Below are 14183 nucleotides of genomic sequence, written 5' to 3' on the forward strand. Positions count from 1 at the left end.
CGGGAATGTCCGCATGCAGATCATAATAAAGGCAGTGTTGAGATCTTCTCAGAGGCCATGGAGGAAGGTCAGGAGGATGTCACTGCAAGAGCAGATACAGCCCCAGAAACTGGTAATCGTCCTGCTGAAGTAATGCAAAGTACTACTGACCCTGCTGTAGAGAGTGTTGACCCTGCTGATGCACTACAAGTACCGGCAGAGTTGGAGACTGATAGCCAAACTACTCCATTACAAGTACCAACATCTGCTGAACCACAAGTACCAGCTATTGAAAAGACTTTGAAATCCAGAAATCCTGCTGTGGAAGCTAAAGTACCATCTGTAGCACTACAAGTACCAGCCACTGAAGAGAATTCTCATCTGCAGAGTAAAGTGACCAGTAAACCAGTTGCCAAACCACCTAAAGAACTGCCCTCTACGTCTACAAAGCCTGATGGTCCAGCTGCAGGGCTCAGGAAGCTCAGGAGGTCCTCTGTGGATGAAGACGGGTTTCAGACTGTAAAAAGAAAGAACAGCACTACAGCAAAGAAAACCCCGGATCCGCCAGTGCTGGCCATAACCTCCGGGCAGTATGGTGCGCTAGGGGAAGAAGAGTCAGAAGAAAAGATTGAAATGGACTATGTTTCTTCACATAACCCTGATGATGACCCTCTGGAAGATGAACCTGACCCTTCAGTGTCCACCAAAAGATGGGGTTCTAAAGGTCACAGTATTGGGAAGAGGAAAAAGAATAAGAAAACCTAAGTGTCCTGGATGAGGCTGAGAATCAGCTCTATAAATGTGAATAGTGTGAAGACTAAAAACAGGCGGCAGGCGATCTACCAGCGTCTGTCTCAGGAGAGATCTGATATCTTCTTCTTACAGGAGACTTATTTGAAGAGCAATGCTCAGGTGTTTGCAGCCAAGAGAGACTGGAGACATGGAGCATCTTTCTGGTCCTTCGGGCTGGAGAGAAATGACGGTGTGGCGATTCTCTTCAATAAGATAGAAGTTGAGGTGGAGAGAGTCCTGGAGATCTGTTCGGGCCGCTGCTTGATGCTGGATTTTATACTGGACACTGTGTACTATAGAGTCATTAATGTCTATGCTCCTCAGACTAGAAAGGAGAGGAGGGAATTATTCCAGCAGATGAAGCCATATTGTTTTACATCCAGGGTGTTTATAATGTGTGGGGATTTTAATAGTGTCTCCTGTAATGTGGACCGTTCCAGTAGTCATAAGCAACTGAGATATGATGAGAACTTCCTTAACAATATTGTCCAGCAGGCTCATTTAGTGGATCCTTATGGTTTGCGTGGCTCCAATAGAGCCTACACTTACCATAAGGCCGGTAACGCCAGTAGAATAGACCGGGTGTATATAAAACGAGAAGTGAGGAGCTCTGACTACAGGACGAGTCCCATAGAGTTCTCTGACCATTGTATGGTGAGTGTCACGTTGGATCTGGCCGGGGCCGTGGTCTGTGGTAGGGGCTACTGGAAGGTGAACAGCTCGGTGCTGCAAGATCCAGGGTTCAGAGAGGCCTTTACCACCTTCTATAATGACCGGAGGACCACCCAGTGTATGTGTGATGACGCAGCGGAGTGGTGGGAGTGTATGAAGGGTGATATCAAGCAGTTTCTGATACGTGCTGCGAGGAGGCATAGTAATGTGGAGTATATGAGGTATTCTGCACTGAGGCTGAAGTTAAGCAGGTTATATGGTAAGATCAATAATGGTGAGAAGATAGATGGTAAGTACGTCAGCCAGATAAAGCAGGAGATGCGAGAGCTGCAGTATGACCGCCTCAAGTCTCTCAAAGCAGAGGGGCAGTTCGATAATTGGGGGGTTCACAACCCAGACCCCTATATTGCCTGTAAGAACAGGGTTAATAAGAAGCTTATGACCAGCCTGTTAGATGAGGAAGGACAGAGCAGTCAGATCAAAGTAAACTCCACAAGATTATTGGAGATTATTACAAAAATCTGTTTAATGGCCGTCAGATAAGTGGTGACAGTATCAGAACTTACCTGAAAGGTGTCAAACTCCCTAAACTAGATCATGCACAAGCAGATGGCTTGGCCGAGCCCATAACTGAGGAGGAGGTGAAGAGGAGCATTGACTCCTTAAAAACCAAGAAGAGCCCGGGCCTGGATGGTCTGACCAGTGAATTCTATAAGGAGTTCAGAGATATATTAGCCCCAGACCTGGCGCAGGTCTATAATGATTGTCTCTCTGCCAGGGAACTTCTACAGTCACAGTATAAATCTGTTCTGGTTCTCCTGGCAAAGAAAGGAAATCTAAAAGACTTAAAAAACTGGCGTCCATTGTCTTTATTAAACACTGATTATAAAGTCTTGGCCAAGATCTTGTATCACAGGCTGAGTACGGTGGCAGATGACCTGATCATCTCCAACCAGACGTGTGGTGTGAAAGGCCGGACTATAGAGGACTCATTGCTGCTGGTGAGGGAAGCGGTGACCTACATCAGGCAGCACAGTGGAGGAGCATATGTGGTGGGGTTAGACCAGAGCAAGGCCTTTGACAGAGTCCATCATGACTACCTGTACCAGGTGTTGTTGGAGTACGGCCTTCCTGCACGCTTTGTACAATGGCTGCAGGTTCTCTATAAGGAGGCGGTAAGCCAGCCTCTGATTAATGGTCACTTGGCAGAGCCCTTTAGGATCATGTCTGGTGTAAGGCAGGGCTGCCCTCTAAGCCCATTATTGTACGTCTTCAGTCTGGATCCTTTTTTAAGAAAGTTGCAGGATAATAGAAATCTTTTGGGGTTGGAATGTCACCTACAGAGTAAAAGAGTGAACATAAAGTTCTGTGCTTATGCGGACGATGTGACGGTTCTGGTCTCGTCTAGTGAGGACTGTGTGGCCCTACAACAGGAGATAGCAGCTTTCTCTCTAGTGTCGAATTCTGCTGTGAATATGGATAAGAGCGAGGCGTTGTGGCTGGGGGGTGACCGTGGGGTCTTCTCAGTGCCCTTTAGAACAGTGCAGGGCAAGATAAAGATTTTGGGGGTTCATTTTGGAACTGTAGATGATGGGAAGGTGAACTGGGAGGAGAAGCTGGCGGTGTGTGAGCAGAAGGTGCAGTGCTGGAGGCACTGGAAGCTGACTTATCAGGAGAAGATCCGCCTGCTGAAAAGCTTCCTTCTCCCGCTATTCCTCTATGTCAGTGTGGTGTTCCCAGTGCCCGATAAGTTACTTACCAGACTGACCAATATCTTCTTCCACTTCTTGTGGGGTAATAGGGTGAATATAGTCAGGAGGAACATTGTCTATCTCCCCCAGAAGGAGGGCGGCCTGTCCATGCCCTGCCCAGAGCTGTTCTTTAACCTAATGTTTCTGATGAAGAATTTCTCATTTTGTAAGAGTTTAGAGGTGAAGCCGTGGAGTCGTCTGTTTAAGAACCAGATCCAGCAGTTTGTGTCTGTGTGGTCGGTAGGTGACCCCATTAAGAGGATCTCGGGGCGCATTAAGAATAACGTTTCTTGGTATGCGGTACAAGCAATTAGCAAGATCATTAAATGGAAAATCTTATATGGTGAGGTAAAGCAGTTCAGTAGGAAAGAGATGTATAAGAACCTGCTGATATCTCAGTTTAGTGCCCATATCCAGCTGAGGAACGCCCCGAACCTGGATGTAAAACAGGCTGTGAAAGTCCTGGAGGACCCCAGAGTCCCCGCTCACATGAAGGATGTGTCATGGCTGGCATTTCATGGAAAAATGTATGTCAGGGAAAATCTAAAGTGTAGAAATGTGCCAGACAGATCCTGCCCTAGAGAGCAATGCCATCAGGTACTGGAGACCATGGAGCATCTTCTGCTGGACTGTCCGTTCAGTGTCCAGGTATGGGAGGCCGTGTCACTGTCCCTTCAGTTACCACATCTAGTGGGACAGCCGTATAAACAGCTCTTGTATGGAGACTTCCCCCCAGATCTCAGACAATACAGCAGAAGTTCCCTGTATGTAGTGAATGTGGTGACCATGTACCATCTGTGGTGTGCGCGGTGCTGCCTGGTCATCAACAGAGAGCTCCTGACCTGTGATAAAATCTTATATAATATCCTGGAAAGTCTGAAGACGATATATAAGAAAGACATGAAAAATAACCGCAATAACGTCTACTGGAGGAACATCCATGTGTCAGCAATTGTATAATGTGTTGTGATGTCACTTTATATTTATTCTTTTCTATGATTTTATTGTAAGTGTATTGTAATATTTTGTTGCCTGTTTTAAAATAAAAAGATCATTATAGTAGTTATATTCTTGTACATAGGAGCAGTATTATAGTAGTTATATTCTTGTACATAGGAGGTAGTATTATAGTAGTTATATTCCTGTACATAGGAGCAGCATTATAGTAGTTATATTCTTGTACATAGGAGGCAGTATTATAGTAGTTATATTCTTGTACATAGGAGGCAGTATTATAGTAGTTATATTCTTGTACATAGGAGGCAGTATTATAGTAGTTATATTCTTGTACATAGGAAGCAGTATTATAGTAGTTCTATTCTTGTACATAGGAAGCAGTATTATAGTAGTTATATTCTTGTACATAGGAAGAAGTATTATAGTAGTTATATTCTTGTACATAGGAGGCAGTATTATAGTAGTTATATTCTTGTAGATAGGAGGCAGTATTATAGTAGTTATATTCTTGTACATAGGAGCAGTATTATAGTAGTTATATTCTTGTACATAGGAGCAGTATTATAGTAGTTATATTCTTGTACATAGGAGCAGTATTATAGTAGTTATATTCTTGTACATAGGAGCAGTATTATAGTAGTTATATTCTTGTACATGGGGACAGTATTATTTTTGTGGTATTCTTTTACACAGAAGCAGTATTATAGTAGAAATACTTTTGTACCCAGGGAGCAGTATTATAGTAGAAATACTTTTGTACATAGAGAGCAGTATTATAGTAGTTACTGTTTTACTTGTACAAAGAGGCAGTATTATAATATTAATATTCTTGTATATTGGGAAACTATTTTATTAGTTACCTTTGTTTGAACATGAGAGCTGTATTATAATATACTGTAATATTTTTTGTACATCTATAGGTACAGAAAACAGCTTTGAAACCATTGATCTGAAATACGAGAACATTTCAAATCCTTGGAGTCCGGATCACTTTATTGTCCAGTCCCGTTTAGATCGCGTCCCAAGAATCAGTGAACGTCAGGCTGCTTTCAGGTTTGGATCTCATGTCCCGAGGTATCTAGCGTTCCAAAACCCCAACAAGAAGAACAAGTGGGGACATCAGAAGAGCTACCGGATCCAGTATAACTCCCATGCCCAAAGTGTGCTGCCTGAGATGTGGGCTGAGGAGAAAGGAGTCTCGTGGTCCAGGTTAGTGGGATGAGGGGACATCTGCTGATGGAAGAGCGGCCATTGCTGATGATCTATCATTCCTGGAAGCTCAGTATATGTGCTGATTTCTGAGCTACTTTAGGTGGTTTAAAGGGAATTACACCTAAAGTAATCCTCTATGATAAAACATGAGCTCCAATCCCCACCATTCCCAAAGTTAAATGTCTGTAAAATACTGAATTGCCCAAAAATCTTTATAAATAGAAAGTTGTGGCATAAAACCCGAAACCTGAAATATTCATGTGATTTTAGGCCAATTCTCCATTATATGACTAGACAATCACTTAAAGGGCCAGTCTAGTCTTATGTTAATCATTTTAAAATGTTCTTATAGACTTTGTTTCCATTTCTTTCCCTTTTCAATATCTCTGCTTGGTGACAGTGAATGAGATCATTTTACTTTACATTCATGCGGGGGGCTGAAAACCTGCAGGGACCTAGGACTTTTCTCAGCTGAGAGTTTGTTACAGTTGTATCCAGTCTAGATAATCTTCCGTGAGGTGACTCCAGACAGATACATTTTACACTATTCCTACACTGATACATTGTAACAAGCTATTTGCGCAGGAGAGAGATTTGTGCTGCTGATGTGTTTTGTTCACAGAGGATTGTATACAGCAGTGGTCTCCAACCTTTGGCTCTGTATCTGTTCCAGAACTATAACACCCAGCTTGTCCAGACAGCTGTTCCAGGATAAGCTGGGAGTTGTAGCCTCAAAACAGATGGAGAGTTGCAGGTTGGAGACCACTGCTCTAGACTTCAGAGTCATCACTGTATAAGCCTCTATATGTCCATCTGACCTACAGATACAGCCTGGCAGTGACCCGACAGAAGGATACAGAGCAGAGCAGCAGTAGCATCTACATCCAAGGTGACCCCTGGGACCCCGCCGTCTATTTTGAGAACTTCATCAGTGACAATGAGGACATTGTGAACAAGGTAAGTACAGTGATAGTGCCATCAGTTTTCTTCATGACTCTTGTGATTGTCTCCATCTTCTTTTTGGTCATCTGGTCTTGTCTTGGGTCTTCTCGTTACGTCTCCATATTATTATAACATTGGGGTCACTGATGTTCCTTATGTTTTGTTACTTAGGATCTTGTTGCCTGGGTGACAGTCGGGTTCCTCCACATCCCCCATGCTGAGGACATCCCAAATACATCCACCCCGGGAAATTCTGTAGGTTTCTTCCTTCGACCTTTCAACTTTTTTGATGAGGACCCCTCCGTGGCCTCCAGGGACATAGTCATCGTGAGACCCACGGACAAAGGCTTCACCAAAGTGAACATCCAACGTTGGACTCCTGAAGTGATCAGTCAATGTGTGTCAGGCAAACCCTTCCACTACAACGGGACTTACGTCTCGGACTGAATCCTGAGGATTTATCTAAAATCGTCACATTGAAGATCTTGTATCTAGAAGCTCAACTAGACAACTCAAGACAAAGGAAGTTTCAGTGATTCCTAGGAATTCAGAGTCATCAAGACATTACCGAGGGGCATTGTCATCAATCGCTGTGCAAGATCATAAGGAGTTGCAATATAGCAACAGATAGCAACATATGTAACAGTTGATCAGATCATGGTTATTGGGGAATACTATGTAGCAACATGCAAAATATTTTCCCCTTTGACATGTCTCACCTTTAAATTCTTTTTGTTATTCTATGTATATTATGACCAATATTAAAGACTGGCATGAAAACTTCCAACCATGATGTGGCGTGTCCATAATAAACTTTGGGTCCTTACCTCTTGGGCTGTGCTTTCTTAAAGGGGTTCTTCGAGAATTAAGAAAATGAAAATACTTAAATATTACTTTATTATAAATATATTCCCAAATACCTTTCATTAATTATAATGGCTCGTTTTGTCTATAGAGCAATGATTAGGAGAAACAAAATAGCCGCCATCCTATTAGTCCACACAAAACCTGTCCTAATTACACAGCAGAACAAGTCACTTCACAACACTGAGTTAAAGAGCTGCCTCATCCTCCTCCTCCATCCTCCAATCTTTTGGGGAATGGAGTTAATGAGGAGACATGAAGTACAGAAAGGACGGACAGGACAGACTGTGGTAATGTGGGGCTGTGGTAATGGAGACTGCATACAAGAGCTGCTGCTCATCAGCCACATCTGCTCATCATCTCCATTCCCACAGAGATTCAGCTGAAGATCTTATCTGTATTCAGGATAATAATCTCTGACAAGCTGAGCTAAGGCGCTGCCTCATCCTCCTCTCTGCTCTGTGTTGTGAAGTAACTTGTCCTCCTATGTGATTAGGACAGGTTTTGTGTGCACTAATAGGACAGCGGCCATTTTGTTTCTCCTAATGATTGCTCCCCAGACAAAAACAAGCCATTATAACTAATGTAAGGTATTTGGGAATATATTTATAATAAAGTAATATTTAAGTGACTGCATTAGCAGAATAGTGAGTGCAGCTCTGGAGTATAATACAGGATGTAACCCAGGATCAGTACAGGATAAGTAATGTAATGTATGCACACAGTGACTGCACCAGCAGAATAGTGAGTGCAGCTCTGGAGTATAATACAGGATGTAACTCAGGATCAGTACAGGATAAGTAATGTATGTACACAGTGACTGCACCAGCAGAATAGTGAGTGCAGCTCTGGAGTATAATACAGGATGTAACTCAGGATTAGTACAGGATAAGCAATGTATGTACACAGTGACTGCACCAGCAGAATAGTGAGTGCAGCTCTGGAGTATGTAAAATGTAATGTAAAATGTAATGTAAAATACAAAACTAAAAACTGTCATTGTCCTCTTGACATCTTTTAAGGACATATTGTGGGACATATTACTGTATGTGCCAAAACTAAATGTAAAAAATAGAAAAAATATAATAAAAACACCCACACCATAATATATCAGAACGACCGACACAATATAGGGAACCTATTTTCATAATTAAAGAATAAGAAGCTATAGTTTGAAAAAAAAGACTTTCAAAATTTTTTGCAGTTCTCCCCAAATATATGTGAATAAAAAAAATGCTAAAAACATATTTAAAATCCCTATATGTCATGTAACAAATAAAAAGTTGCAAGCATTAAACTGCCATGTGCAGTAAATCAGTGATTAAGACGAGGGCTACACAGAGACTTCCGTGACTTCTTGTCGTGGAAACTTTTTTTGTAACGATAGTTAAAGGTGTGGCAATGCAGCATGCTGCAAAAAATCCATACAAGTTGCATTTTTTGCATCTGTTGTGTCACAGTTTCAGTATGTTGCATTGTGACACCACTGACCATCATCACAAAAAATGTCATGTGACTTTTCAGTGACAAGAAGTCCCGCGATAAATGTTGCCTAGTACCCATAGTCTTAGGGTACTTTCACACTTGCGTTGTTGGATTCCGGCAGGCAGTTCCATTGCCGGAACTGCCTGCTGGATCCGGAAATCCATATGCAAACGGATAGCATTTGTTTTCGTGTCCAGATGCGGTGATCCGGAATAACTGATCCGGTATTTATTTTATAGAGCGTGTCCCCACAGACAGTGTTATCCAGAGAGTGCCCCCATAAACAGTGTCATTCCAGAGAGTTCCCCTATAAACAATGTCATCCAGATTGTGCCCGTATAAACAGTGCCATCCAGAGATTACCAGTATAAATAATGTCATACAGAGAGTGCCCCTATAAACAGTGTAATCCAGAGAGATCCCCTATAAAGTGTCATCTAGAGAGTGCTTCTATATACAGTGTCATCCAAAGAATGCTCCTATAAACACTGTCATCAACAGATTAACTCCTCTTTCATTTTAACCCATTTTTTTTATTGTGATCCTTTTTTTCCAAGTGTCCAATAGGATTTGGTGGGCTCAACTGTAAGGAATGTAAGTAGGACTGGCTTTTAGGGACTGACCTCTAGGGACTAACCTCTAGGGATGCTCATCCAGAGGGGGCCCCTATACACCGTGTCATACATAAGGTGCCCCTATAAACAGTCAATTTAAAAAAGGGAGTCGCGCTGCCTCACTTTGGCTATATTTCACGAGTCCTGATCAGGATAGGATACAACAGCTTTTCGGTGATGCCAAACATCGAAGTTCCACAGGAGGATAATCTTTGTTACAAAACCACCCTTCTGTAGATATAAAGGTTAAGGCACATAGTGAAGGTCCACCAATGTTTCCGATGATAATTGATTTTATTATATTCACAAAGGTATAAAATCAGTAGACATAAAACAGGATAAAATCTGTGGTTATAACACTGCCCATAAAAGAAGAAAACACAGTGGTGAACTTTTATATTTTATTTTTATTCTGTATTATTATTATTATTATTATTTTTTAAGAGCCCCTATAAACAGTGTCATCCAGAGAGTGTCCATATAAAGAGTCATCCAGAGAGTTCTTCTATAAACAGTATCCTCCAGAGAGTGTCCCTATAAACAGTATTATCCAGAGAGTTCTTCTATAAACAGTGTCATCCAAAGAGTGTCCCTATAAACAGTGTCATCCAGAGAGTTCTTCTATAAACAGTGTCATCCAGAGAGTGCCCCAATAAACAGTGTCATCCAGAGAGTGCCCCAATAAACAGTGTCATCCAGAGAGTGCCCCTATAAACAGTGCCATCCAGAGAGTGCTCCTATAAACAGTGCCATCCAGAGAGTGCTCCTATAAACAGTGCCATCCAGAGAGTGCTCCTATAAACAGTGCCATCCAGAGAGTGCTCCTATAAACAGTGGCATCCAGAGAGTGCTCCTATAAACAGTGTCATCCAGAAAGTGACCCTATAAATAAGGTCATCCAGAGAGTGCCCCTATTAATAAGGTCATCCAGAGAGTGCCCCTATTAACAGTGTCATCGAGAGAGTGCCCTATACACCGTGTCATACATAAGGTGCCCCTATAAACAGTCTTATCCAGAGTGTGTCCCTATCAACAGTGTCATCCAGAGAGTTCTTCTATAAACAATGTCATCCAGAGAGTGTCCCCATAGACAGTGTCATCCAGAGAGTGCCCCTTAAAATAGTGTCATCCAGAGAGTGCTCCAATAAACAGTGCCATCCAGAAAGTGCTCCTATAAACAGTGCCATCCAGAGAGTGCTCCTATAAACAGTGCCATCCAGAGAGTGCTCCTATAAACAGTGCCATACAGAGAGTGCTCCTATAAACAGTGCCATACAGAGAGTGCTCCTATAAACAGTGTCATCCAGAGAATGCTTCTATAAACCGTGTCATCCAGAGAGTGTCCCCACAGACAGTGTCATCCTGAGAGTCCCCCATAAGCAGTGTCATTCCAGAGAGTTCCCCTATAAACAATGTCATCAAGATTGTGCCCCTATAAACAGTGCCATCCAGAAAGTGCCAGTATAAATAATGTCATACAGAGAGTGCCCCTATAAACAGTGTAATCCAGAGAGTTCCCCTATAAAGTGTCATCTAGAGAGTGCTCCTATAAACAGTGTCATCCAAAGAGTGCCCCTATAAACCGTGCCATACAAAGAATGCTCCTATAAACACTGTCATCAACAGATTAACTCCTCTTTTCTTTTTTTTGATCCATTTTTTTATTGTGATCCTTTTTTTCCAAGTGTCCAATAGGATTTAGTGGGCTCAACTGTAAGAAATGTAAGTAGGACTGGCTTTTAGGGACTGACCTCTAGGGATGCTTTAAGAGAGTGGCAAACTTAACAGTTGCCCTGGGCACTAATTCTAAAGTGTGTGGCTAGGAGCTAGCTGAATTTAACATTTAAACCTCTGTCATGGACCATCTGAGTAAAACTACACTGCTCAAAAAAATAAAGGGAACACTTAAACAACACAATGTAACTCCAAGTCAATCACACTTCTGTGAAATCAAACTGTCCACTTAGGAAGCAACACTGAGTGACAATCAATTTCACATGCTGTTGTGCAAATGGGATAGACAACAGGTGGAAATTATAGGCAATTAGCAAGACACCCCCAATAAAGGAGTGGTTCTGCAGGTGGTAACCACAGACCACTTCTCAGTTCCTATGCTTCCTGGCTGATGTTTTGGTCACTTTTGAATGCTGGCGGTGCTTTCACTCTAGTGGTAGCATGAGACTGAGTCTACAACCCACACAAGTGGCTCAGGTAGTGCAGCTTATCCAGGATGGCACATCAATGCGAGCTGTGGCAAGAAGGTTTGCTGTGTCTGTCAGCGTAGTGTCCAGAGCATCGAGGCGCTACCAGGAGACAGGCCAGTACATCAGGAGAAGTGGAAGAGGCCGTAGGAGGGCAACAACCCAGCAGCAGGACCGCTACCTCCGCCTTTGTGCAAGGAGGAACAGGAGGAGCACTGCCAGAGCCCTGCAAAATGACCTCCAGCAGGCCACAAATGTGCATGTGTCTGCTCAAACAGTCAGAAACAGACTCCATGAGGGTGATATGAGGGTCCGACGTCCACAGGTGGGGGTTGTGCTTACAGCCCAACACCGTGCAGGACGTTTGGCATTTGCCAGAGAATACCAAGATTGGCAAATTCGCCACTGGCGCCCTGTGCTTTTCACAGATGAAAGCAGGTTCACACTGAGCACATGTGACAGATGTGACAGAGTTTGGAGACGCCGTGGAGAACGTTCTGCTGCCTGCAACATCCTCCAGCATGACCAGTTTGGCATTGGGTCAGTAATGGTGTGGGGTGGCATTTCTTTGGAGGGCCGCACAGCCCTCCATGTGCTCGCCAGAGGTAGCCTGACTGCCATTAGGTACCGAGATGAGATCCTCAGACCCCTTGTGAGACCATATGCTGGTGCGGTTGGCCCTGGGTTCCTCCTAATGCAAGACAATGATAGACCTCATGTGGCTGGAGTGTGTCAGCAGTTCCTGCAAGACGTAGGCATTGATGCTATGGACTGGCCCGCCCGTTCCCCAGACCTGAATCCAATTGAGCACATCTGGGACATCATGTCTCGCTCTATCCACCAGTCTGCACCACAGACTGTCCAGGAGTTGGCAGATGCTTTAGTCCAGGTCTGGGAGGAGATCCCTCAGGAGACCGTCCGCCACCTCATCAGGAGCATGCACAGGCGTTGTAGGGAGGTCCTACAGGCACGTGGAGGCCACACACACTACTGAGCCTCATTTTGACTTGTTTTAAGGACATTACATCAAAGTTGGATCAGCCTGTAGTGTGTTTTTCCACTTTAATTTTGAGTGGGACTCCAAATCCAGACCTCCATGGGTTGAAAATTTTGATTTACATTTTTTAATTTTTGTGTGATTTTGTTGTCAGCACATTCAACTATGTAAAGAACAAAGTATTTCAGAAAAATATTTAATTAATTCAGATCTAGGATGTGTTATTTTTGTGTTCCCTTTATTTTTTTGAGCAGTGTATTATCCCTTCACCTCTCTTTAGACCACCAGGGAATGCAGGTGAATCCCTTAAATGCTCTAGACCACCAGAGAAAGCAAAATTAATACATTAAATTATCACATTATGTACAACAAATGTTGCATAGATCAGCAGTGCAAGTGAATATAAGAAACTTTGTAATATATCTTATCAATGAAAAATTCATTTATCTAAACTAGCAGTCTCTGCTGAATCCATCTTGAGAGACAATATAGCTGTCAGTTCACTGAAGGTTCACACACAGACATGTTACCTGAATGGAGAGGGTAGGGGTGAGGAGTAGTGATCTGCTAAAAGGAGAAAACTGCATTTTTCTCTAATAACATATACACATTTTCCACTGTATGCGGGACCTCAGGGTCTGTTCAAAAGTGACATGGCAGAGAAAAAGCATTTTGGCAAAATCTTCCCCGAAAAGCCATATGGCGCTTCTTCCTTTCTGAGCCCTTCTGTCACGGGGAGCAGGCGGCATTCCGCGTGCATAGTGGAGCAAGGACGCGGTCGGCATCCTCGTCTCCATGAGGACCAGGGGGCGGGGAGGATCCGGCCGCGCATGCCTCCTCTGTGTGGCTGGCGTCCTCCGTACCCTAGACAACAAGCAGCAGGAGAGCTGAGCGTCGATAATGATGATCAGCGCTCGGCTATGTTGGGCTGTGTTATGCGAGTCACGTGACGCTGGCCACGTCATGTGACTCACCAGTCTGGGCTATTTAAACAGGCAGCCTGCTGGCCACAGGTTGCCTGTGATTGGTCTTTCTACCTTCACCAGCGTTCCTACTGTTACCTTGCTATTGTGTTCGGACCTCGGCTTTGTTTTTGACCTCGACCTTGTTATCTACTTGGAATTGACATGACCTCTCGGCTTCTGACTTTGTGCTGACCTTGCTATTGTGTTTTCCCTTGTGTACCTGCGTGACCTCCTGGCTTTGACCTTTGCTTCGATGACTCTGTTACGTGTTACTCTAGCACTCTTCAGGCCCCTGCACGTATCTGAGCTTGGGACCGCCGCCAAGTTGTACGCCGTCAGTTAGGACGGGCCGTGCAAGTAGGTAGGGACAGAGGTGTGGGTGGAGATCACGGCTGCACTCTTCCCACCTCTATGTAACAGAATCACAGGCCTTACCTAAAACCATGGACCCTATGCGAGTCCTTACAGATCAGGTACATAGTCTCGCTCAAATGGTGAAGGATTTGGCAGAGAGGCTACAGCAGCAAGAATTGCATCAAACCCCTCCTGTAGCGGCCTCTTCCGCTCAAAATCTTGAACCTCATGTAAAACTGCCTGACCGTTTTTTAGGGGATAAGAAAAATTTCCTGACATTTAAAGAAAGCTGCAAGCTTTCTTTTCGTTTATGTCCACATTCTTCGGGCTCTGAACAACAAAGGGTAGGCATTGTTATCTCTTTGTTGCAGTGAGACCCGCAAGAATCCCAAGGATTC

General features: G+C 43.6%; 1 protein-coding gene across 1 annotated transcript in view; it reads left to right on the top strand.

Annotated features, from left to right (window-relative positions):
* LOC121000742 (amiloride-sensitive amine oxidase [copper-containing]-like) overlaps positions 1-7077 on the top strand; it is a 49191-nt gene extending 42114 nt beyond the window's left edge. Inside the window, exons 3-5 of the mRNA XM_040431365.1 lie at positions 5072-5360; positions 6188-6320; positions 6477-7077. Coding sequence (XP_040287299.1) covers positions 5072-5360; positions 6188-6320; positions 6477-6752 — 698 coding nt within the window. The 3' untranslated portion in view covers positions 6753-7077. The remainder of the gene's footprint in view (positions 1-5071; positions 5361-6187; positions 6321-6476) is intronic.
* Positions 7078-14183: the final 7106 nt, after the last annotated feature.

Source organism: Bufo bufo, chromosome 5, assembly GCF_905171765.1.
Source record: "Bufo bufo chromosome 5, aBufBuf1.1, whole genome shotgun sequence".
In the NCBI taxonomy this organism is placed as follows: domain Eukaryota; kingdom Metazoa; phylum Chordata; class Amphibia; order Anura; family Bufonidae; genus Bufo; species Bufo bufo.